The sequence below is a fragment of the Marmota flaviventris genome, chromosome 5 (assembly GCF_047511675.1).
Source record: "Marmota flaviventris isolate mMarFla1 chromosome 5, mMarFla1.hap1, whole genome shotgun sequence".
Classification (NCBI taxonomy): domain Eukaryota; kingdom Metazoa; phylum Chordata; class Mammalia; order Rodentia; family Sciuridae; genus Marmota; species Marmota flaviventris.
In genome coordinates, this window is record NC_092502.1 from 122,566,699 (window position 1) to 122,593,885 (window position 27,187).

Consider the following 27,187-nt stretch of genomic DNA (forward strand, 5'->3'; position numbering starts at 1 on the left):
TCAGTGACTAAAAAGAAAACCAAAACATACACACAAGATCATGCAAATTGACTTCAGCAAAAAAATAATTGATTGGCACACGTAAATGTTCTAGAGATGATGGCGACACAAAATGCAGCTTGATTCAGAAGTTTAAATTATGTCACCAGGTCTCGGCTCTTTTCTTCTCTTGAGCCCTGTCTATTCATCTCCTTGTTTTAGTTTTCGTTCTTCTTAGGCAGGCTTTCCACCCATAAAATGTCACAAAGTTGGTGGAACAAAGTTAGAGTATTGTTCCCAACAATAAGACAAATATGTTTGCTTCTGGTGGACTCTAACTGGGTTACATCCCTGTATCAGTCTCTGCCCAAGATAATGCAAATATTGAGTGGCTTTGATTCAGGTCACATGTTTCGTCCCCCAAATCCAGTCAATCCAACTGAATTAGCCCATGGGCTGAATGTGGAACAGAGCTGGTCCCCAGAGAACAATCAGGTTCCGGTTAACAGCAGGGTGAGGGAAGCTTGAGCAACAAAACCCACAGGTTCAACCACCCTTCACTGTGTTTTGTGGACTGACATATGCTACCCTCTGCTTATCCCTATTAAATATGATTTATCTAACTACTCTGGCAAGATATTTTGTGGATCCTGATACTGCAAGGCAGCTCCACAGTGTGATGAATTTGCCTTTGCATGTGTTGTTGCAATCAGCCATATGCAGGTGGTAAGTATATTAGCATATTTTATATAAGCACATTACGTATAGACTCTGAAGACCCACAGTTCTAATGTCACCTTCAGCAGCTCCTTGGCCCACCATGACGATCTTCCTTCTGAGATGATGTTGCTAGCATCTTTGGATGTGCACATACAACCAGACACCAGGCCCATCTTTATCCTTAAGTTTGGGCCCTATTTCTTGTACCCAAAGATATTGGGAGCCATGTTAATAAAAGGTCTAGACTCCTGGGAAAGTCTTTAATAATGAGTTAATGTTCTATGCAACATATAGATTCATTATTAGCATCATCAACAAGAGATATTTTTCTCTACATGTCCCAGATTTTTCATCCTGTCTAAATAAGAGACCTCACCCCTCAAAAAAAAGTAGCCCTAGTAGTAGCAAAGTGCATACAGTGTTTACTAAAAGCTGGATCCTATTCTAAAAGTACATAGGATTAAATATTAACTCATTATCTTCCTCACTACAACCTGATGTGATAGGGAGTCGTCATCATCATCATCATCTCCATTTTAAAGATAAGAAAACTAAGACCCAGAGAGGGTGACTGACCACATTCACACAGGTAGTCAGTACAAGCAGAACTTGTATCCAGATTGGCTCCAGAATTCTCACACTTACCACAAAAGTGGCCCTCAGCCTGAACACCCCTCACCTCCCACTTCCAGCCCCCACACAAACGTACAGGTGAGTCCACTTTTGGAAAAAAAAAATACCACGGAAAAATTAGAGCACTACCATCATACTTTAAAAAACAGTGAATCATTTTCAATAACAAGTTGCTCCTGGTACAGGTTAACTGGTTAAAAATCATTAATGAATTCTTAGAAATACTGGGACAGAAACCCAAACCAAAGGTTAGAAACCCTGCCAACTAAAGATCAATTCAAACTGAAAAGCATCTCTGGTATAATGTCCACATTAGGAGAAAAATACAATTTAGAAAAAAAAAAAAAACCACCTTTAATTTCACTCAAATGTTTTCTTCAGACAATGGCTATGCTTGAGGGGAAAAACATGCCTGGGAGAGAGTGCATAGGGGAGCTCAGCATAGCTTCTCACTAGGAGTCTCCTTATTAGAAAAGCTTGCTTCCCAGACCTTCCTGTGCTCCCTGGGGTCAGGCGACCCATGATTCTATTGTCACCTTTGTATTCATTAGTTCAATCATGCACAACAGTATAATACAGGTGGTGACTCAACTCAAAGGAGATGCATACCACCCTATTCCTTCTGGAGCAACCACCTCATGAAACTCCAGGGATGACAGGAAGGGCCTTTCATGAAGGTACAACACTCAGAGATGAAACAGGATTCCAAGGAAATGCGCCAAAAGTGAACAGGTGAATACCAGCAGGAAGCCGTTACCTAGGTCACAGCTGAAGGAGAATGAGAAGGGATGGTTGTCATGGAGCCCAGTGAGAGCTGGCTCTGCAGAGGAAGAACTGGCAGGAGGGACACTGCTACTGCAAGGCACTGGACTGGGCAGGGGGGAGAATTGCCCTATCTTTCTGTCTCTTCTTCCATCCCCACCCGTCTCCTGCCAGTACCTCCCCTGGACAAGCCAGGGTGTGAGAGGTCTGGGGATAGTCAGTCCTCGGGATGCAGAGCCAGACAGGGAAGCATTCTGAGTGCATCTAAAAGACAGAGAATGAGAAGCACAATGCCTCTCTCAAAAGTGGGTAAACTGAGTCACTGAGAAGCCAAGTAACATGCTTCAGATCAAAAATGAAACACAGAGCCAAGATGAGGGCCCCCTTCCTCCTCTGGTCTTCACTGATTTTGAGAAACCCGAATGCCTGGAAAGAACCACAAAATCTCAAAGAATGTCTAATCCCTCAGTTTCCTTTCCAACATACAGTGGTGTTACACTAGCCCACCTTCCTCCAGAAGTGGTGAAGGTGCCGTGATCAGGATGACTCAGCTGCCTGCCCAGATTCACTAGAAAGGTTTAATGAATCACTCGTGTGGGTGATGATTTAGGTGGTTATTCTTTGAACAAACTCACTCCACACACTAACAGGGTGTCTGTTTGATTCATAAAGGTGACTCATCTGAAGAAGTTGACCTGACCATGGTCTATCAGGCAGCATCTAACGGAGATGTCAATGCTCTGACTGCAGTGATCCGGGAAGACCCCTCTATCCTAGAATGCTGTGACAGTGAAGGTAAGATCTTTACACACTTTAAATCTAGGCTGTTATGTTTTATCCTTTTGAGATGATGTTTTGAGATAATTATGATTTTTAAAATTACTTGTGACAGTACACTTTGGTACTGCAGGATATATTTATTACCTGTGGCTATGTGCAAATACTGCAATATTTCTTTTAAAAAAGGTGTTAGAAAGCTTCAAATTCTTTTACATCATCACTCAGAATAAAGTCAGCTAGTTTATTTCCTTTATCTTCATATGAGTGAGCAAAGCAGAGAGGCCAGATAGTTCTAACAGGGTCATGGAAAGAGTAGGTTACCTTTAGTGGCAATGGATGTTGGAAAAGTGTAACTCTTAGAGAGCAAGGACTTCGGCTTCTGGGAAGAGGGAGTGAATGTGCTTTTCCCTCTATCCTTTCTGGTAAGTACAACTAAAGACCCTGGACATTATAAAACTGTATAAAATCAACATAAGAAAACTCTGGAAGATGGAGAGAAAATGACAGACTGGCTAAGACCTTGGAGCCCAAGGAATGACATGGTGGTAAGTACTCTGGGTTTCCTTTTGCCTGGTACATTCCAGAGTTGGAGTTGAAGAAACTGGCAACCCAGAAATGTCAACAGACACAGACAAAAATGTCCCAACAAAAATTTGCATTTTCTAGCCAAACTACCAGGAAAGAAACAGCTTAGCAAGACAGAAAACTTTTTAGACAATGACGGTTCTATTCCAGCCATCACCCCCCCCCCCCCCCCCCCCCCCCCCCCCCCCCCCGCGCCACACACACCCACTGTGACCCCAGGCAACTCACTCTAGCAATGACCAAGTGAGGAGCCTGCACCTCCACTCCCACCTGGCATTCAGGTCCCCCTTCCCTTACCTGCAGTATGATGTCAGAGGGAGGCCTTGTTGAAAGTTAGGACCTCAAACAGCACCCAGTAATAATCAAGAGTCCTCTTCAGATTTCAATGGAAGCCAAGCAGGGAATCTGGATTTATAACCCCACTTTACCATAATGAGATGTCACCCCCTTTTCTTCCTTTCTTTGAGCAGTGTCTAAGGAAGCCTGCTAAAATAGAGTGAATCAAGAATCACATAATATCCAATATACCAATATATGTAAATTATTTGTCCTACTAAGAAACAGGAAGATCTCAAATCAAATGAACAATCAATAAATGCCAATAAATCAAACAATGTTAAGAGGGAACTTTATATACTAAAACAGATACATATGTTAGAAAAGAGAGGAAACCTCAATCATTAATTAATCTAAGCTCTCACTACCACAAGAGCTTAGAAAAAGAAGAGCAAAATGGTTTAAACCCAAAACAAGCAGAAGGAAAAAATAATAAAGAAAAAAGCTGAAACTGAAAACAGAAAAACAGAGAAAATCAGTAAAATAAAGGACTGGTTCTTTGAAAGATAAAGTTGACAAACTTCTAGCAATACTGCCAAACAAAAAGTAGAAGAAGATACAAATTACCACCTTCAGGAATGCAAAATCAGGAGATCACTGCAAACCCTGCCAGGCATCTAAATGGAAGAAGGAAATACAACAAACAACTGCACACATAAACTTGGCAATTTAGTTAAATGGATTAATTCCTCAAAAAATAACAAACTGGGTGGGAAAATGAAGATTGGATTTGATTAGTGCATGTTCTATGCATGTTTGGAAATATCACACTGAACCTCATTACTATGTACAATTAATATGTGCTAACAAAATTTTCACATAAATTGCCATAATGCAACCAGTAGAAAATTGGTGATTTGAATATTCCTTTGTAAACTCTTTAGGAAATTGAATTTACAATTTTTAATTTCCCCAAAAAGTATATCTTTAGGCCAAGATGGTCTTACTGGAGATATCTACAAACTTCTAAAGAACACTCTGCATCAATTCTACAGAATGTCTTCCATAATACAGAACAAGAGAACAATACAACTTGTCAGTTATATTTATGAGCTAATATTACCTTTGAATCAAAACCAGACAAAGACTATATTTAAAAAAACTCTACAGACCAATAGTTCTCATGAATGTGAATTCAAAACTCCTTAATAAAATCAGGGTAAACTAAATTCAATTATATATGAGAAGAATTATACACAATGATGGGAAGAAGGCAGAGTTCCTAGAGCTATAAGTCTGGCTCAATATTTAAAAGTCATCGTAATCAACCAAGTTAACCAAATAAAGAAGAAAAAGCATGTATTCAGTTCCATTGATACAGAAGAAGCTTTTGACAAAACTTAGTACACATTCATAATTTAAAATCTCAGAAAAATAGGAAGAGATGAGAACTTTCTCAATATGATAAAGATTATCTACAAAGCCAGGTGTGGTTGAATGAGACTGTATATCAGCTACTTAGGAGGCTGAGGTGGAAGGATAATGATTTCAAAGCTGGGGTGAGAAATGTAGTAAGATCCTGTCTCTTATTTTTAAAAAAAAAATCTACAAAAAAAACCCAGAGCTAATATTTTACTTTGTGGTAAAAGTCAAATGCTTTGATCCCAAAATCAGGAACAAGGCATAAATTTTCACCTCAGGCATGAATGTCCACTTTCATCTCTCATGTCCAGCCTAGTGCAATACAAGCATAAAAAGGCAGTTCAAAAAGTTAATGAAATGAAATAAAAGACACATACATTGAAAAGAAAAATGCAACCCTCATGTATTTGTGAGGTAATTTTTATATGTTCATTGGTTTGTGTTTTCTCTTTTGTGAATTGCTTGTATATATGTGTATGTGTATGACTTTTTTTTCTCTTAGGTTGTTGAATTATTGACTTGTTCTTTATTAACTTTAGCAAATAATCTTTTCTTGGTTTTATAAATTAAAATATCTTCTCCCAATATGTGGCCTTTTCATTTTGTTAATGCTACCTTATATAGAAGGTACCAGAATTTTCTTATGTAGAAATTTTAAATTTGAATATAATTGAATTTAATAAAATATTTCCTGGGCTGGGGCTGGGGCTCAGTGGTAGAGCACTTGACTAGCCTGTGTGAGGCACTGGGTTTAATTCTCAGCACCACATATAAATAAATGAATAAAATAAAGGTCCATCAACATCTAAAAAAATATTTTCCTTGCAGTTTATGATTTTTATATCTTCTTCAGTAAAGTCTTGCCAATCTTGAGGTTAGAAAGATATGAGTCTATATTTTCTTTTAGAAATTTGTTAAATTTTGCTTTTCATATTTGGTCTCTAATCCATCTGGACTATGTTAATATATGGTATGAAGTCTGGATTTTATTTTAACTTATCCCTCTGTATCACCAGTTGGTCAGCACCATTTATTAAATAATTTTTTTCTTACTGATTTGTATTGTCCCTTAGTCACACACTTAGTTCCTTTGTAGGTTGGAATGTTCCTGAGGCTCACTTTTCTGCTCTGTTGATCTATTCATTGTTTCAGCAATCAAAACTTTATAATAATTCTTGTCAGTTAATAAGGCAATTTCCCTCCCTTTGTTTTACTTTTAAAGTCCTGGGCATAGGGGGGCTTTTGTTGTTGTTGTTGTTGTAGTTACTTTATTTTTCGAGATAAATTTTAAGATTTTTCTTTCAGGTTTCACAAAAGCTTAGTTGAATTTTTACTGCAATTGCACTAAATTTATAGGTTCAGTTTCATGAAATTTATATTGAGTTTTCCCTTTGTAAACACTGTATATCTTTCCATGTTTAGTTCTTCTTTTATATCATCTAATAAGTTTAATGATTTTGTCCACACATCTTGGTCTTCTTCTGTTAGATCTATTCCTAAGAACCTTAGTTTTTGGTTGCTTGCTTTGTTAGTTTTCCCATTGCTTTTGTTTATAGGAATTCCTTTAATATGTTTTTAATTTTATATACAGCAACAATGATGTACTCTCTTATTTGTTCTATTTTGAGTTTGTATGTTTGTTTTTTGTTTTTTTTGTTTTTGTGTGTGTGTGTATTTTTGTATTATCAATAAGGACAGTCAGGAATGTCAACTTAAAATAAAATTTGGAGTCCATTTGGAAATGAATCTTCCATCAATTCTCTCTAAACCTCAGAGATAACTCAGTAAGATTATCTTAAAATAAGAAATGTTCAGTAATCATTCAGCTATTCATTTGTTAACATCTTCTATGCACTAGGTGTAGTGGTTGTCTCCCAGGATATAGTGATGAGCTCAAGGGATGTGGTTCCTTCCCTTTAGAACTTACAACTCAGAGGATGATTACCCCCAAAAAATGCATACTTACAAAGTTTTAAAAGAGTTATTAAAGAAGAATAAAGGATGATAAGAAGAGCCTGTAACTTGGAGATCTAGTTGGCGGGGTTCTTTAAGGAAATTTATATATAATCTAGGATCTCAAGACAGATAGAGCCGGGTGTGGTGGTACACACCTACAATCCCAGGGACTAAGAAGGCTGAGGCAGGAGTTTCACAAGTTCAAGGCCAGTCCTGGCAACTTAGTGAGACCCTGTTGCAACAAAAAATAAAAAGGACCAGAGATGTAGCTCAGTGGCAGAAAGCCCCTGGGTTTGATCCTCAATATTTGGGATAAAAATAAATAAATAAAATCATTAGCCAGACAAGGAATGTAATTTTTTGAAAATAATATTCAGGAATTCTTTAGTTTTATATACTGACTATTTCAGATTCAAAATGCTTCAATAATTTCCTTTTCAACATGTTCTTTTTTGTCCTAGTAGTTATAACTACCACTTGTTGACAGGAACAAGGGAGGAAGGGAGGGAAGAAAGGAAACTCACCACTATTTTAAGACACAGCACTTCATTGCTGTTTCCACCCAGCACAGATGCCTGAAAGAGTTTTGGAAGGGAGAGATTTAGGAAGAAATTGGGTTGCTGGATGCAATCTTTCTGTGAGAACATCCTGGGCTATTCCTGCCCTCAGGGATCTCTGAGGGTCAAAGCTTGCAGTTCATCCAGGGAAGAATCACAATTCACCATGAATCTCGTCAAAAGACATCTGAACAAATCTGAGTTGGAGGAGGGCCTGTGTCTGGTGTTTGGTTTCTTTTGCTTAAAGGAATGTGAAGCACCTGGATTCCACCTCACCAGCTGGCTGGTTCCAACAGCCCTGCAAAGTTCATCAAAATGTGGAATTTCATCTCTGTTTTTACTCAGGAAGAAAATATACTTAAAAATCAAATACCGTTGCCTATATTGGTTCTGAAAACAGAGAAGTATTCAGTACAAGTAGATCCTTTTAGTTAAAATTTCTATAACCTAAGGCTGAGATTCCATCACTACCTTCAATAGAAGTATACCTGGCTGAAGCTGCTTTCTACACATTTCCAGATTCTGCATTGTCCAAGCCAAGTCAGGATAAACCTGCCTATTTGATTCCAAATTATGTGGATTCCTGGAACAACAATAAGTAATTTTTCTCATTGTCCTCAAATGTTTTAATCAATTATGCAAAATTACAGAAGATTGAAAAAAAAGTCAGAAAGAATAGTTTACATAAATGTAGCAACAATCTTCTTCATCTCTCTTCAATCCCACACAGTTCAACAGCTGGGTTTGTGTTACAAAGAGCAAAATGGAGAGGCAAATAAAATCTGCTCATTAATTTCATAAGTCGAACATTTTTAAAGGCCGTTGAAATGTCTCATTGCAGGATGTACACCCTTGATGCATGCAGTTTCTGGACGCCAAGTGGACACGGTGAAGCTGCTTCTGAAGATGGGAGCCAACATTAACATGCAGGATGCTTATGGCCGTACAAGTTTATGCCTGGCAACCTACTTGGTATGGACTTGAGTGGGTCAAAGGGACTGAGGAACAGGGTGTGGATTAATGCAATAGAACTTGAAGCTTTACCTTAATCATCTTCAACATTGATATCACCACTTTGAGTTCTTTCATGGATTTAATTCATTTAGGATCCTCCAAATGTTAAGATAAAAGGAATGTTATAGAAGTAATGTCACCGCTCGAGAACATTCCTTTCTGTTTTAACAACATCAGAATCTCTCTTGGGACATTCTGGACACTTCTAAGAACAGTGTCCATAAACAACTCGGAAAAGGTGGTATTGTTTTGAAGATTCAGTTAGCATCTGTGGGGTAGGATTAGTTGAGTGGAGGCTCCAGGTTAAGGAATGTGAGAACTGGGATGAATGAGGGGAGTAGCAAGCAGGGGGTGTACCAGACTTATAAGTGGCAATACAGAGTTCACAGTCAGTGCTCAAGTTAGAGGCTGTGTGATGCCAATTTGAGAGATTTCCGTTCAGCATTTCCCGACATTAGAGCAAGCTTGGTTAAGACTCAATGAAAATCTCCAAACCCTCTCCTCTCAAATCCTCCCTGTGGTTCTTCTGGGAGGCCCCAGGGCTGACCTGAGTCCATGTCAAACAAGTTCTAATCACCATACAGGGGACATCCTTCTTCTTCCTCTCGGACAAGGTACCTAGGAACCTTCATATGACCACTATCTCCTTGCATCTGCTGCCTTTTGCATTTGCTATTGCTGCCTGTTGCTGGTGGTGCTTTCCCTCTGGATGAATTCCATTGAAGGCGCCCTGCTTGAAATAAAACATTTCCCTTCCCCCCCAACGTACACCACCCCTTCCTGCCATGATCTAGCATAGATTGCAATGGTGTGTTGCCCAATTCTCAGAGATTTTCTTCTGAACCCAATTTTTCTATGTGCATGCCCTCTTTATCTTGGACTCACAAACAAATCTGGGAAGACTTTTTAAAGTGAGGTCCACAGATCTCTTGTGTCAACATCCCTTGGAGTGTTTTGTCAAATGCAGTTTCCTCTGGTACAACCAAGACCTCCCTGGACTCCAGGAGCAGGATTATGGTGGGAGACAGGGTCTGCACATTGAACAACTTCCTGGAAATTTTTGTGTCCTCTCAAGTTTGAAAAGCACTCTTCTGTGTGTGCCAGCTGATGTCCCAATATCTCAGACAGATGCATGACTCTCTCCCCAGTCCCCTCTCTTCTAGCACATTCCCTAGTACATCTCTTACTACAGATGTTTTGATATCTGAACTGAGGAAAATGGAAAATTTGGGTGAAGATGTCAAGAAAGGGGCAGAGGTGTTGCCTACAGTTGACTGCCATTAGCCTACAGAATATTGTGGGTAAAACTGTATTTGTTTTGAAATTCTAAAATTCAAAATTTCCAATTTCTTTGGCTGAGCTGCTATACAAGGCCTGAAGGAAGGAAGTACTACTCTAGACAGTGAATTATGAGGGGCACCCACCCTTGAAACCTAGAAAGGTAACACCTAAGTACCTATGCATGGTCTCTGTATGACTCCCCAGGGCATGTTCTCTCCCTGGCCCTGCTGAAAGGAGGTGTCTTGGGAGTACACCATGAAGTCTACCACCCATTCCTAGCAATGTTCCAATTCAAGTATTAAAGAGAAACTTGGCAAAGTTTCAGCTCCAAACTCAGTATACAAAATAAACATATAGGTGTGTAACCTTGGACAAACCACTTCACCTCTCTTGTGCCACTTTCCTCATTTGTAAAGTGTAGCAAAACAATAACCTAGGTTTATCATAGCTGAAGGAGAAGTTCACATGAAATCAGCACATACTAGGTACAAAACTCATTTGTTAGTTCAGAATAGTGACAAAGGTTTCAGATATATTCAATGGTGTTCTGATTTTTTATTTTTTTAAAGAACGAAAACCACACACACACACACACACACACAAAATCACACACACACACACAGTTCCAGGAAATATTGCAAAATGATTTTTTTAAAAAACTGTTTCAAATCTTACCCAAAAAAAGATCTGCTTTTCAAAAACTGTAAATGTTAGGCAACCCTAAAATTTGTCCAGCATGCCTTTCTTTTGGATCTTCTGATCTTTTTTCCTCCTTCTAATTAGAGAACTTGATGACTTAGACATTAGCCACTAATAACAGATTGAATGTATTAGTAAATTCTGAGTCAAAACTGACGATACCAGAAAAAATGTTTGCTTCTACTTAAGACTTACATAATATTGGTCCATTCTATAGTACCATATTCAGTATTATAACAGGACTTTGGGTGTGCTTTTGTTGACAGATATTTCCCAGACTTTTCAAAACCAAAAGGTTCTTTTCTTATCATTGTCTTCCTTCTTCTTCATGCATTCATTAATATTTTGGGTTTTTATGATTCCACTATTGTGATGTTAAGGGGGAAATTCGTCAATTATCTTTATCGTCTAAGAAATCTTAAAGCTTAATTACACAAGAATGAAGGAAGCTAGGAAGCTTGCTTCTGAACAAAAGAGAGAGTTGTCACATTTTTTCTTCATAATAATAGTTTCATCTACTTATTAGTTTACTTATAACCCAAGTGGTTCTAGATAAATGTAGGTCTTCATACTCCTCAGCATGAAGCTAACCCTGGTTATCAAAGGTTTAACTCAGTTAAAGTAATATGGAGAGAGAGAGAGAGAGAGAGAGAGAGAGAGGGGGGGGGGGGGGGGGACTAGCCTAGGATGACTCCTGAGATGGGAGAGAGTGAGAAAATGACCCAACTGTGTTGGCCAAGCAGGGGACAAGCATGTGATGTAGCAATACAAGGTCTCCATCTGTACAATTAGTAGACAGCAGGGAGTTCCCACAGCATCTTGGGGAACTCACTGGTGAGTGAAACAGCAATGAGGAGCCCTTGGCAAGTGCTGAAGAGACTCCCCTATTTAGGGATTCAGGCTGTCAGCATCTGAGTCCCAGCCATAGGAGTGGGATTCGGGTTAGGCTTTTGGGCACTGAGGGGGTGAGTAGAAGAAGCAAGATGCTATCTGTGTGGTTACTAGAAAAGGAAACTGGACTAGTGGACCAAGGCCTATTTATCAGACATAGATAAACAGGGATGAAGAATGGAGGCTGAGACTCAAAAATGGTGTAGAAGTCCAGTTGTTAGAATTGAAACATGACATCCAAGTCAGACCATTGGCAAGCATGATCAGGAGTCACGCCCACAGAATGAGAGCCCCAGGCTGGCTCATTACCCTCATCACATGCTACCTGTGGCCCTAGGAACTGGTGCAACCTGAGCATATCAGTGTAACATCGGTGAATGACTCCAGAAATGGGGAGGGGGAGGCAAAGGAGAGAGTCTAGAATCAGTCTGCATCTGATGGGGTAAAGGGCAGAAAGCTTGGGAATTTTTACTTCAAGACCTTCAGATTTCTATTGAGGTGTTTAAGTTGGAGTCGTGGTCTTTAACTACTACAAGTCAAATACACCTTTAGCCAAACCAAAGAAGGGGGGAAACGTAGAGAAAGCCTGTTGGCATATGTTATGGGAGTTTGTGTTATATAATGACGTGGTTGCTCCTGCATTTCAGGGTTGGCTGGAAGGCTGTGTAAGTCTGCTCAGAAATGGTGCCAAGCACAATATTCCAGATAAAAATGGCCGTTTGCCACTGCATGCTGCCACTGCAGAGCCAGATGTGAGGTAAGCAGCCAGGTTCAGAGGACACACAAGTTGGGAGGGATCCAGCTTGCCTTAGAAACTCATCTAATCAATCCACTATAGCTGATAATAACAAAACCCATCCTTTTTTTTTTTTAAGTGGAAACAGACAAGGGTGCAACAAAATACCCTGGAATAATCTTCAATTCTAATGTTATTCTTTCCCCTCCTCCTCTGTTAAAACCTTGTGTTCCTAGATTTTGATTTAAGAAGATATTGCTATTTGACATCATTAGAATTCATGTTTTTATTCATTCAAAATTAGTCAGGCAATTATTAATTGAAAAACTATTTACTGAGCACTTATTATGGACCAAAGATGGCTCTAGTCCCTCACAGACCCATAGGAAGCAAGACAGAGTCTCTGACTTTCCAGAGCCGACAGTCTATTAAAGGAATTCATTGGCATACTGATAAAGAAAGGAATGAAATAATACCTAATAATGAAAGGAATGAGATAATTTCTAATAATGACAAGTGCTTTGAAGAAAGTCAAGCAGGGTAAATGAGCTCTGACTGAGCAGAAAGGTTAATGTCCAAACTGAGTCTACTGCATGTACAGCAGTTGTAAGGAAGCAGCAATGAAGCCTGAGACAGGGAGGCCAGGGGGCTAGAAGGAAGACCAGAAGTGTGTGTTCCTGGAAGCCATATGAAGAGACAGACTTCGAAGAAAGGGGATGATGAAGAAGGCCACATTAAGACACCAAGGAAAAAGGTTTGTCTGGACCAGAGGTAGCTTCCTCATTCCTCTGTGTCTAATTGGCCTCTGTCCCCATTCTTTTGAAAGGCCCCGCCCCCCCACAGCCACTGGCAACAGCATTTCCTACTAGGGAATAGTAACACTGCGGGCTCTTCCTTCGCCTCTGCTGTACGAAACATGCCTCTGACAGGAATCTAGCATTCCCCAGTCCTAAGCCACAGGCCAACACCACAGCCACAGGGAGTGTATTCTGCATGCCTCATCCTCCACACCAGTGTCCAGAACCAAAACCTAAAGCTCTGCAGAGCTGCAGAGAACCAGGCCTTAACCTTCCAGGCTGAGAGACAACAAGGTTCTTCATTTCAATTACTTTAACAGTAATGTAAAAAGGGCCTGGGAATTTCCAGGACTATCCCCAAGACTTGCCTGTTATTATCTTGGACTATATCCAGAAACAACAGAAACTAGGATTTACCCAAAACCCAACAAAGCAAGGAAATTTAGAGAAGAAATAGCAAGCCCAGACAGCCAACAATCAATAAATATCCAATGTAAGGAAGGGGATGACTCTGTTTTGATTAATTTAGGGGAAAAAGATAAAAACAAGAGTGCCTTTTTTAGACAACCCACACAAATATTTAGTCACAAAATTATACTGTTTTTCCAAGCATGGTCTTTAGAAAATAAGTTTAAGATCTACCTTTTAATATAATTTTGCCTTAATTTACCGCACTTACATGCCTTTCTCAGAATTATCACTTTAAAATCTACTAAAATCTATTAACTATTCCTAGAAGAAAAAAGCCTACTTAATAGTACAGCTATTGTAACAAACCCCAAAACTTCGACCTTTTAACACTATGAAAATTTATTTCTCTTCTTGGACGTGTAATGGCTCTGTGTGGATGCTCCTGGATGGTGGGTTGTTTCCCTCCACATGAAGATCAGGGACCCAAGCCTCCCCCGTCACCTGGCTCCGCATCCTCTAAGATTGCAGAATACTCTCCTCTCGGTCTTCTGTGAGTGGGAAAGAGGAGTAAGGAGAAGCCTCATTTATTGCTGTAAAACCTTTAGCTGCAAATGACACAATTCACTTCTTTTCACATTTTACTAAGAGGAACAAGTCATTCAAACGTACCTGGGTGTAATGAGCTTCAGGGAATGCAGTGCCTAGCCAGGAATTGACTTTCCATCTGTAATTCTCATCTATGAAGGGGGAGATGGGTTTTGGTGACAAGTTAGCTGACTCTGCCATCACCCCATTGCACATGAGGGCTGAACTAAGCCTGGTCCGTCAAAATCATATTTGAGGTCAATTAGGCCAATCAATCAGGTTTATCCTCTGCAATCACTGCAGTAATAATCTGAGTCCACTTCCTCTTTGGTGGACCTCTGTGTCTATTTCTTACAATGACCAAAATTGCCTCTGGAAACTCCAGGATTTACATTTATATTGCTATAACTGGGAAAGCAGAATTGCAGCTTCCCCTCCTCTTAAGATTGTACCTAATGGCACAGCCACCACTCTTGGATGAATTGAAGAAAACAAAAAATTCCCCATGTGCTGATGACATAGTTATATTATCCTAAAGGGACACTTGGTTCTGAAAGATAAAATCCAGCTTTAGTTATGATACTACCAGCTGCCTTAACTAATAAAACCCAGAAGTTGAGATTAACTATTCCAAAACCAAAATCATTATTTCTAATAACTGTTCTCCAAAAATTAATTGGGTTAAACTCTAACAACCCCTATAGCAAATCAACCAGTTAAATTACCTACAGAACATTTGGAAACCACCTTGCCTTAAAGGAATTACATTGCTAAAAATTAGATATTTTATGGTAGTTTTGTTGAGAAATTTTATGGTCATGGCAGGTTTTAATAACATTTGCATTAAATGTTTAAAGTAGAAAGTACCCAAGCCATCCTCTCTGCAGAGCTGGCTATAGTCACCATTTGAGTATCAGCATAAACTTAGAATTGCTTTCTGAGAAAAAAAGAAATGGTACAGGACTGGGGTTGTAGCTCAGTGGAAGAGCACTTACCTAGCATGTGTGAGGCACTAGGTTTGATTCTCAGTACCACATACAAATTAAAAAAAAAAAAAGGCTCACCAACAACTAAAATTATATACTGAAAAATAAAAGAAGAAATGGTTCAGCTTGTAGGTACTTCATAATCCTACAACCAAAATGAGGAAGGCAGAAACCTTCTATTAGGTCAAGTGAGTCTGCAAGACCTTAGGCCATCTTGGCTGACCACTTAAGTGTACAAGTCTGTACTTAATTTATGACAATAAGGAGGAGGTAGAGAAAGATGACTGGTTAATACCATGCCATGAGCAACATTCTAAGTGCTTTCTATACTCTTCCTCATTTGATCTTTACCACTCCTCGATGCAGTAGGAAACATTTCTATCACCATTTCATAGATGAGGAAACTGAGGCAGGCACAGGAAAGCTAATTAATTGCCCACTGCATGTGTGAAGATAACCTGCCCAATGGGTGTGCTGTGCTCCTGGGACTTGTTACTATGGAACTTGTAGAATTTATTATGACCATATTTTGCAATAAGCACTTGGCCTTATAAGAAACAGCCTTACTGGCTCATTGTCAGGACATATTTTATTCATTACAGCATCTAAAAAATCCTATACAAGAAACCACAAGGAAAAAATATTCTACTAAAGGAGGAATTGATGTGCTTCTCCAGAGAAATTATTTTTATTATATGGACACTGAATTATGATTGTGTTTTTTTTTCTATGTTTAGAATATTGAAACCCCAATTTGAGTTTCACCCCTGGCTGTAGGACTATAGATTACGTCTTTATTCTGCCATTGTTTTCTTTTTGTCTTCTTTCTTCACTTTTCTTGTTTTACTCCATGTAACTGAAAGCCACTTAAAAGCTCGTTGGTTGAGGTCAAGGGTAACCAGGAGTCAGACATTCCTCTCTTGCCAATCATTTTATCCTGAGCAATTTAATGTATCATGGCTAAATAAGCTTTATTTTCTAGAAAGTAGGCAGAATGTAACACTTACCTTATAGGAAACCAGGGAGAAGTAACTAAGAAAAATGTACAGAAACTGCTGAAAACAGCCTCCAGTACACTGCCATGTTCAGAAAGTATTGGTGATGATGAGGAGGGTGATGATATTGATGATATGGATGACAATAATGATGATGAAGATGATCATGATGATGATAATGGAAAGAAATAAATACCACAGATCATCAGTAAAGAATGGAACCCTTTTAACTGCCACTCTACCGGCTCCTACCCTGACCTTCACCTTGGACTTTCACATGGTCCACAAAAAATATGTACCTATACATAGATCTGTGTACGTGCAGTCCCACATCCCAGTGTATGCACACACATTGACTGCAAAAGATGTTGGAGTATTGTCTTGCCCTGGGGACATGGACTGCTGCTACATTTCAGACCCAATGAATATTAAATTCAACCATTCAACTCCCCAAAACCTCTTTTGCTTCCTTTGTTAGTGCAGATACATCTGCATTTTCCTCCTAACAGTAAGCATGCATGGCCTTGTACAAAGTGTTTATATTGGTTTCAAAATCTGCTGACCCTTAGAATTCCAAACAGCAAGCTCCTACTTGGCACTCGCTGGAAGTTATTCAAAGGGAAGCTTCAAACCAAAGCTGCCTATAAACAAGTCAGAGGGACACTTCAATTAGCCTTCTGCCTGCAGAGGTTCTCTGATGGAAACAACCCTGTCCTAAATCAATCAGTCCTGTCCATATCCTTAGCTGAATTCCACTGCAATGGAAATTGAAGCAGAAACAGGGATAGGTGGTTTATAATTATGACAAGAAGGCACATTGGGTTGATAAAAGCAAAAAAGCACAGGTTTCAGATCATAAGTCCCCTTGCTGCTTTGGACCCTCTGCTTTCTCAGCAGGTCCAAGTTTTTTGCCTTTCAGCTCCCCAGGACTTTTCTTGCTCCCTTGGCCGGGACATTCAGAGGGTGCCTGTGTGAAAGAGGGGGCATGATCATTAAGACAAAGCTCCAAAGAGAACAGAGTTGTGTTTGTACAATGCTGCACATGCTAGTGTTGGAAGGCAAGCAGCAATTTCCTCTGAAAGCAGCCACAGGATTCTCTGAAGGCCTTTTTCATGGTCTCTATGGTTACCAGCAGGTTCTACCACCTCCCTCCCCCCTCCCCCAGTCCAGCAGCTCTGCCTCTTTTCAACACTCTTGACTACAGCCAGAGGGAGGAAGGAAATCATTTCCTTGGGGTCCTGTTCTCTAGTTACCAAGTGATGTGCCCTAACCTGAGGCAGACCAGTCTTTTCATTATAGCATGCTCTCACATCCTGCTCCAGGGGCCAGAAGGGGAGACCACTGGCATAAAAACCATTTCCCCCAATCATCCCTGGGCTAGCTAGCACCAGGGAGCCTGAGGGGCTGGCAAAACAGAAACTTTTACAGAAGTAATTGCCCATAGGATGCTTCTAGCTGATACCCTTACCCCTATGAATTACCTAATGGTGACCAGGGAGTACCTAGAAAAGACAGGCTAAGAGCTTTTAAAAATAGTAATCATTATAATAGAACGTACAGTGGCACATAAAAGCTATTCTAAGTGCTTTTCATAACTTAAGTCATAGCAAATTTTTAGGCATTGATACTATTTTATAGATAAGAAAACATAGTTTTTCTCCATTTTTGCAGATAAGAAAATGTGGGCCTTAAGAGTTTGCCCAAGGTCCCTGATGGTTGGCAGGGACCAAAGATTCTGACAGGCAGGTTAAGCTGGCCCCACCTCTATGCTCTTGTCACTCACATACTGAAGATCAAGCCTGCTGTCTTAGAGATCAAGAGCAAGTGGGAGTTTGAAGTGGTGCTAATGAGAATCATGGGCAAAGATACTCCTGGTCACCATAGCACAAAATGGGAGCTCTGGGAAAACAAGACAAAGAGGTCTGCAAGCCATCTGGTAATTACAATTGATGTGAGCAAGTTCTTGCAGATTACCTTCATAACACAGAGTAGCAAGGAAGCACACACCTAGCTTCTGGTTCAGGCAGGATCACCAAGGCATCCTGTAGTGGCCTTAACAAGTTATATGGGCCTCAAGTTCTTTGCTTTCATAAAGTGAGTAAGAGAGAGAGAGAGAGAGAGAGAGAGAGAGAGAGAGAGAATGGAGATTGTTACCAGTTAAGCCCTGGCCCCCATGCATAAGCAGCCATATGGGATCATTCCACCTGTGTGTGGCTTTATTCTCTACACTCCTGATGTTATGCTCTCTGTTGTACACATGAGGATACAGAAGCTCAGAGGTCACTCAACAGTGAGGCCAGAATTAAATCTCATAGCCTCTTGGCTCCTCACAAATGACCAGGATTAGACTAGATTCCAACTATAGACTTCCTGACTATTTCACCCCCACAACAAATAACAAGAATTCCATTCCCGTTTATCACATTTACTGTGAAGGCAATATGATTAGTCCATCTTTTTTCTATTGTGAGTAGCAATTTAATAGGTAGGTCTTTAGATGTCATCTAAGATGAGAGATAATAAAAACTGGATTGAAGAAGAGACTAAACAGGGCTGGGTATATAGCTCAGTTGGTAGAGTCCTCGCCTTGCATGCACAAGGCCCTGGGTTTGATCCCCAGCACCAAAGGAAAAAAAAAAAAAAAAGGAAAAGATAGAAAGAGACTAAACAATTTTACTTTTCAAAAGTAATTTTTTCAAAATAACTTTGAATATCTTTTATAGGCTACCCATACATTATTCTTCATCCTCTTGATGGTGTCCATTGACTAACTCATTCAGTACCTTTCTCAATGGTTTCCAAACTTGAATGTTTCCAGAATATTCTGAACCACTTTTTAATTTTTTTATTATTATTTTTAAAATTTTGTTTATTTATTTATTTTAGCTACACATGACATTACAATGATCTTGGCAATCTGAACCACTTTTTTAAACTGTAGAAGCTAAACTTCTCCCAGATCTATGGGGTTAGAAACCCTGTGTATAGAGTCCAGGCATCTGTGGTTTTAAAAATTTCCCCTGGTTATTCTGAAACAGTCCAAAGCTCAAACTTCAAGGGTTAAGAGTTCCAGAAATAACACTTTCTGTTTTCCAGGCATTCTCTTGATGCTTTATGCATATTAACTCATGTACTCCTCATACTGAGCTGTAAAATGGGTATTTATTGCCCCTCATCACAGAGGAAGAAGCCTATACAAAACGGTTAATAATTTGCCTGGAGTCACTGAGCTAAATAGTGGCAGGGTTCAGGAAGGGGCAAACTAAATGCTGACTACCTCCCAGCATAATCTATGCATCTAAAAAGCACAACATATAGATAGCCAGGAGTGAAGCAGTTTTGAAAGTCCTGGGTGAATATATGTGAAATTAATAGAGTAAGCACTGGATGATTTGGGTTCTTGAAGTGCATGCCTAGGTGACATAAAGTGGGCCTGGGGAATAAGTTGAACCTGAAGACTCATCTTCTCCATCCCCTTCCAGGGACACCAAATGGGGAGAAGAAGGGGGATTCTTCTCAGGTGTCTTCTTACTTACTACACTGCTTTCTCTTCTCAGATAAGTGGAAAGACCCTCATCTTCATTTGTAGACCTGCAACTGTCTATATGTCTAATGTCATGTTTTTAAACCAATTCTAAAAGCCCTGTGACTCTTCTCTTGAGCCCCTTCTGTTTTTCCTTACAGACTCTTGACAGTCCTGCTGCAGCAGTCCAACCCCAGTGAGATCAATCACCAGGACAATGAGGTGAGTCACCTTCAGGCCACAGGTGGCCCATTTGCCTGCCAGGGTGGAGGGAAGGGCTTTTCTGAACCCTGGTTCTTCCTCTCACAAAGGAGGAAATGGAGCACATTTTTGTGTTCCTACTCTGAAAGGGTAGGTGTCTCCATTGTTAATTCTCAGGAGGAAATGTGGGTGTGAGTAGTTCTAACAGGGAAGAGCTTTATTGCATTAAGTACATTAGCATTAATCATATGACTGAAATTTTGTAATTTCCCTCTGGACATTGAGAAATAAATACTGCTCTCTTTCCTGTCTTCTCGAGTCCCTGAAACTTAGATGACAAATGATGGCTCCAGATGTGTTCTCTCTGAGCAAAAGAGGACAGAGAGTGAGTCATTCCAGGCTACCTACTCCAGAGACCACATAATTAATCTCAGTGATCTTGCAAAGGCAATATCATGGAAAGCTTCCCAAAAGTGGGATGCCCGCACCCCTCTGCCCTTGAGTAAAGTTCTTAAGAGAAGGTGGGTCGGACACTACATAGCTGCCCTGGAATAGCTTAGGTCTTGTTATGTATCCGTAACACTTTTAAAAAGCAGCATTGATTTTCACTAGTTGGCCCAATTTAACAAGCTTCTTAAAACCAATTTAAATACCTGGTGTTTGGTGGAATTTCTTCATAAATTTGTGCTTGGTTTGGCTGCACTTCCCCAAGAAGTTCTGGTAGTATTAAGAAGGCTTTAAAACATTAAAAATGCATTTACACAAGGTGCCACACTACATTGTTTTTCAAGAAAGCCACTGGCCAGACAATAGGGTGGGGGTGGAGCCCCCCAAGAGTTTCCTCGTGGACTGGACCTCCGTCTGTTTAGAGCCTTTTGGTGAAAGGCCTCCTCCTGACCAGCATTAATGACCACAGCAAAAAGCCCCTGCTTGCAGCCTGGGTCTGAGGTTGGACGCCTCCCTGTCTCAGATCACACAACGCTTTCACTCCCCAAATGTTCAGTGGTTTGAAGCCAAACCTCAGAGGACAGAAGATTGCACTGTTTTAAACTTCTGCTTTAAAAATGAGAACCAGGGATGAGACAGTCCCCCTGATCACTCTCTGCCCATGGTATGAAAGCAGGACACTTGAGTGGTCAGCAGATCGGGAACTTCTATATCTGAGGCCAGTTACCAAACACTTCCTCCACCTCCAGTCCCGGCTGTCACCCGCCTACCATGATTCTTATTTAGGAAGGTGACCAGTCATCCATACCCTAAAGCTAAAGTCCACTTACAGACTTCCAACACTGTCCACCCCTCAATTGAACTACGGCCCCTCAGCAAGGCACAGTTCTTATTTCTCCCCACCCTGGGAGGCTCTAGGCTGGTGAACAATGATAGCAGAAGCAGATCTCTTGAAGAATACTCATTGTAATACCTTGCAGATAAAAGGTGGTAAAGTCCTTGATTTTTCCTCATGCAAAGTGGCCTCTGTGAAAAAGACTCCTCCTGCTATGACACCAGCATTTGGACCCCCCCGGGTTTTAAGCTCAGAGAGCAGCAGCCTCAAAAGAAACACTTTCTTTTCGATGTCACAGCTTCCTCTTCAGACTTTGTCACAGCAGGTCTGAAACCCATCTAAAACCAAGTGTTAATGCTTGCCTGTGTTTTTCATAATATGTATGTATTTAGTACACAGTTATCCCTCTGTATCCATGGGGGATTGGTTCCTGGACCCCCTTATGATTCCAAAACCTAAAGATGCTCAATTCCCTTATATTGAATGGTGTAGGCAGGTGCAGTGGCACATAGCTATAATCCCAGCAACTCTGTAATTTGAGGCAGGAGGATTGCAAAGTGGAGGTTGCATCACAGTTTTGCATCCCTTGAAATAAAAAATAAAAAGGGACTTCGGACTTAGCTCAACAGTAACATGCTTCTGAATTTAATCCCAGGACCGCTAAATAAATAAATAAAGCTAAATAAAATAAATAAAAGGATGTAGTATCTGTAAATAACCTATACAACCTCCCATACACTTTAAATCATCTGTTTTGAGCCTTTTGGTAAAAGGCCTTCTCCTGACCAGCATTAATGACCACAGCAAAAAGCCCCTGCTTGCAGTCTGGGTCTGAGGTTGGATGCCTCCCTGTCTCAGATCACACAACGCTTTCACTCCCCTCTAGATGACTTATAAGACCTAAAACAATGTAAATGCTATGTAAATAGTTGTTATACGTTTAAGGAATAATAATAAGAAAAAGTCTGTACATGTTTAGCACTGACACAATTTTGTTTCCCAAATATTTTCTAACAGCAGTTGATTGAACCCATAGATATGAAGGCCACAGATATGGAGAAAGGGGTGCATGTGTACACAGACATATACTCATATGTGTGTATATTACATATATATGCATATATATGTATATGTAGTTGCTAATATGAGCCAATTAGTACATATTTGCAAAGGTGGAAGGGGGAGATGATCAAGAAGTAGAAAGAACACAGCTCAGGCTTTTCATTACTTTCATTTCATATTTCTCTTTCAACGTTTTGAACAAACACTCTTTTTTTCTTCTAATCAGTTTTCAATGAGCTCCAAGTACGAGGTAACTTACAAATTGTATATGGGGGGATGCAGGGATAACATTTAAAACAGATGGACCCACCCTACATCTGCTAAACACCCAGAAGCAAAAACAACAAGGCCAGAAGCAACGAGGAAAAGGGTAAGTTAGTGCTGGTGCAGCATTCCAGTTTCCTGATGACAAGAGCACCGAGTCATGGCATCTTCCAAGTTTAGAGTATTATTTTCCAGAAATAACTGAAGGAACACAAGCTTATCAAAATAAGAGTTAAGGGCTAAATAATCAATTAGTAGAAATCTGACATGATTAAAAGATTATTAGATTAAAAACTGAAATTGAAGAATGGAGAGACAAAAAGAGAAAGAAAAAAATAATTTCTGAAACCATCCTGTGACTGCTCACATAAAACGAAACCTGATGCCATTTTATTTCAGGGTAGTGAATGCCACTTTAGAGGCCGCCCTGATCTGAACTCAATGACTATTTTTTTTTTCCATACCCACCCTTGCTTTTTAAAAATTTAAATATTATTACCAGTAATGCTAGAAAGTCCTTGATTACTTCTACCTGCCACCTTTGCCCTCTGGTAGGCACTGTCTGATATCTCTTTCCCAATCTTTTATATATATTTACAAAAACAATGGAGTATCGCATAAAAGGTATCACACTCTCCGTTGTTCTACAACCTTGATTTTTTTTAACTTAAGAATATATCTAGGGGCTGGGGCTATGGCTTAGCGGTAGATCACTTGTCTAGCAAGTGTGAGGCCCTGGGTTTGATCCTCAGCACCACATAAAAATAAAAAAATAAAATAAAGATATTATGTCCAACTATAACTAAAAAATAAATTAAAAAAAGAATATATCTAAGTCATGAGATTGAGACATGAGGATCGAAAGTTCAAAGCCAGCCTCAGCAATGGCAAGGTGCTAAGCAACTCAGTGAGATTCTGTCTCTCAACAAAATACAAAAAAGAGCTGAAGATGTGGCTCAGTGGCCAAGTACCCTGAGTTCAATCCCTGGTACCTCCCCCCAAAAAAGAATATGTCTTAGAACTCCATTCATGTTGATAGATAGAGCCTTTTAATGGTTTTGCGGTGGTCCATACTACGAAATGCTTCTGTTTAGCCATTCCCCTGTGAATGAATATTGAGGTTGTCTCCCGTTTTTCACCATCATAAACACTATTACAGAGTTGTCTTTTAGGCATCTCACTGAGTACCTTATGGAAGCATTTCTCTAGAATCGTCAGGTAGCAGAGAGTGTACGTTTCTATTTTATTACATGCTGCCTAGTTATTCCCCAAAATAGCTGCATCAGTTTATAGTTTCACAAGCAGTCTAAGTGGTACCCTTTTCAATTCATCACTGGATTTTCTTGTTTACTTGCACTATCCTGGTTAATGAGTTTGCACCTCATTTCATTGGTATAATCATCTGTTTTATATTTTCTTTTCAGACTTGCCTGTTCAAATCCTTTGTCCATTAACCTATTGGATTATTCCTCATTTTCTTATAGATTCACAGGAGTTTTATTTTATAATCAAAATAGTAATCCTTTGCCTACTGTTCAGTTTAAAATATTTTTTCACAGTCTGTTCCTTACTTTGGAACTGTTCATTGTCTTTTCTTGTAGAGAAATTTTAAAATATGATGTAATCAAAATGATCATTTTTTTTTTTCTGTTACTGCTTTTGCTCTTGGTGTCTTTTTAAAGAATGCCTTCCCTACCCCTGAGAACTTAATTACAGTATGCTAAATTTTCTTTTAGTTTGTTATGAGATTTTTTAAAATTTTGTGCTTTCCTTTCCTAACTCTTTATTCTGTTCCAATGATCTGTTTGCTTTTCTTGTTTCATTAACCACATTGCTTAATTGTGAAGTGACTTCTTTAAATGCTATCCAACCACACTGCAGAGTTTAACACTGTAGGAAAGGTGGGATGGGTCAGATTGTCCTTTGTACTTTTGTTCTAATCAGGACCTCATGGGAATCATTGACACAGACGCTTGCCTGTTGCAGCTACAGTTAGTAAATCTCTAAACAACTGAAGCCTAACCTCCTCTGCTCTTATTTTAGCTTTGACAGGAAGAGTACCGCATCAAGAGTGGCTCTAAGAGTTGGGAACATAGGTCAGTGGTAGAGCACTTGCCTAGTGTATGAGCAGCCCTGAATTCAAGCCCTAATATTGGGTGACAGAGGGAGAAAAATAAAAAACTAAAGTGACTCTGAGCTGTTAGCATCTGAGTTAGAACTTTGAATGCATTTATCTAGAGAAGTGCCATTATACATAGTATTTAGAATATATTGTTGATTCCATGCACATTCTTCTGTTAGTAAATTTTTATGAGCAGCCTGACAATCCCAACTTCAATTACAACAGCACTCTGAGAAAATGATTCCAAGTTGCAAAACCAGATGTGAGCTTTTGGACATAATCTTAGTACCAGTTCCATTTACTACATTCCTAAGATATAATCACAAGCAGACATTTTGTGCTCCAAAGGCAAAATCAGGAGAAAGAGACCCTGACTCTAAAAATCTTCTCACTTTACAGTTAGCAAAAGGTAAAATAATAAAGCAAATGTTTTTAAATGCACCCAAATTTTTATCCTAAAACTGAATGTCTCTTAAAAAGTAGAATAAGGTCAGCATGACTTAGGACTTCCCTCTCTCCCCCGCCCCAACCCCATGAATGTCTAAAGGCAGACCACTGATTTCCCATCTTTGTATCCCTAGAATCTAGTTTGGTAACTTACACATGGTGAGACTCAAAAAATATTATACATTTATATATATGTGGATGGATGGATAGATAAATAGATAGATAGATTTAATCCTGGGATTAAATTCAAGAAAAATCCATGTTATTTTGTTTTATGGCCCTTTCTCCTTTTGTTTTATTGACTCAACTTAATTACCCATTTTATCTACCAGACCTGACTCCAGATCAAATAATGTTAGTTATTTCCAAAATCTACTCCCCCAAAATAAGATTTTATGTCATTTTAAAAAATATTTATTTTTTAGTTGTAGGTGGACACAATATTGTTATTTCATTTTTATGTGACGCTTAGGATTGAACCCAGTGCCTCACATGTGCTAGGTAACCGCTCTACCACTGAGCCACATCCCCATCTCCAAGATTTTATATTATTTATGGTCTTTAAAAAAAATGTCCTGCAAACTGTCATGTGTTGTTGAAGCCTAGGGACCCAGTCTCTGATATTCTTCAGAAACTGTCTAAAATTTCATTAAAAAAATATATAGGATAACAAAAATCACTTATACTAAAATAGAGTCATTAAAATGTTTTAAAGCATAGCCAGGCACAGTGGCACACATCTTTAATCCCAGTGGCTCAATAGGCTGAGGCAGGAGGATCCTGAGTTCAAAGTCAGACTTAGGAATTTAGCAAGGTCCTGAGCAACTCAATGAGACCCTGTCTCTAAATAATGTACAAAGTAAAGGGCAGGACTGGGGATGTGGCTTTGTGGTTGAGGGTCCCTGGATTCAATCCCAGTACCAAATAGATATATTCTAAAGCACAAATTTATTTTAATAAATATAATTGATACACTTTTAAATTTACATCATTCATTCCACTTTTCTGAGGAAGGTTTTCTATAATTTTTGTGGGGAATTGTCATCAGTGGCTAGGGGATTATTAGTATATGAATTTTTTATGTCAACCAGAAACAACATGGTTGTGAAATTCTAGATCCTTCAGAGGATGTGGAATGGTTTTGTTACCTCGCCACCTGCTATAATTCTGTCCCCTGGTGCACCAAGACAGGTGGGTACCCAACACCCAAGCCTAGCAAAGTTTCTCTGTGCCTTTTGGGGCTGGCTAGAGTTGGGTTAAAGCGTAGTTCTGAAACATGAAACCTGCTAAACATTAAATCAGATTTCTGACTCAGAAAATAGAAAAGTTGTGGTGGTTTGCGGGGGGTGAATATTCTGAGAAGCTGATAGAACTTGTAAGCTCATAACTGAAATTGTAGTGGCTCAGGCTTGGGGCACAGAATCACTCATTTGAGCAAGAGCACTGTTCCAGAGCAACCCTACTGTGCACCCAACAGTTACAATGTGCATTTATTTAGTCTTCTCAGCGATCTAAAAACAGATCCTAAGTCAACTGAAGTTTAGCACTTGACTTCAAAATATTCAGTTATATTCATAACTGAATGAGAATTATGCTTCACTCTGAGCCAATGCTTTTTATTTTTTAAAAGAAATGGGACTTTGCTGTCAAAGTCCCAAGGCCATCTGGGTATTGTTGCAACATATTTGCAAGTGACTCCTAGATTTTCAACTCCTAGTTGCTTTCAAGGTCCAACTGAGTCTCCAGTGAAACTCTAGGGAGCTAGTAGGAAAGGTCTCCACAGTTTAAACACAGGGGGCTTGTCTTTCTTGCATCCAACAGACTGATTTTGTTCTCCCATATGTTCAAGAAACCTTGATAATGTGCAATTCACTAGTTATTTCTAGTGAACATTTCTTGAACACCTAGTGTATGCTCAGTGCCAGGGACATTCCAGGGTGAATACACCACAACATCTGCCTTTACCTGTGTCAGAGCTTCATTGTGATTTCTGTCACTGTTGACTGATGACACCATTCACCAAGCCTGAAGTCCACCTTGAAAATGGTCAACAACTACAATGACTATAGCATCAATAGAAGCTGAAGAAAGGAGAAGGAGGCAGTTGTAGGAAACTGTTCCTAAAGAAAGAGTGTTGTGCAATACCAACCACTGCCCATGAGCTGATTTTGAAAGTTTTGGTTTTCATATTATTAACTCTAAGAGGATTTATTTTTATTTC

The 27,187-nt window shown here is 39.5% G+C and overlaps 1 protein-coding gene and 1 long non-coding RNA gene across 2 annotated transcripts in view; one reads left to right on the forward strand and one right to left on the reverse strand.

Moving 5' to 3' along the window:
* Positions 1-2,765: 2,765 nt before the first annotated feature.
* Positions 2,766-27,187, forward strand: part of Ankrd55 (ankyrin repeat domain 55) — a 70,450-nt gene continuing 46,028 nt past the window's right edge. The window contains exons 1-4 of the mRNA XM_027938179.2: positions 2,766-2,889; positions 8,512-8,642; positions 12,203-12,312; positions 19,750-19,810. Of these exons, the coding sequence (XP_027793980.2) occupies positions 2,796-2,889; positions 8,512-8,642; positions 12,203-12,312; positions 19,750-19,810 (396 nt within the window). The 5' untranslated portion in view covers positions 2,766-2,795. The remainder of the gene's footprint in view (positions 2,890-8,511; positions 8,643-12,202; positions 12,313-19,749; positions 19,811-27,187) is intronic.
* LOC139705795 (uncharacterized) overlaps positions 3,763-27,187 on the reverse strand; it is a 76,324-nt gene continuing 52,899 nt past the window's right edge. The window contains exon 3 of the long non-coding RNA XR_011707630.1: positions 3,763-3,945. This is a non-coding gene — a long non-coding RNA (uncharacterized lncRNA). The remainder of the gene's footprint in view (positions 3,946-27,187) is intronic.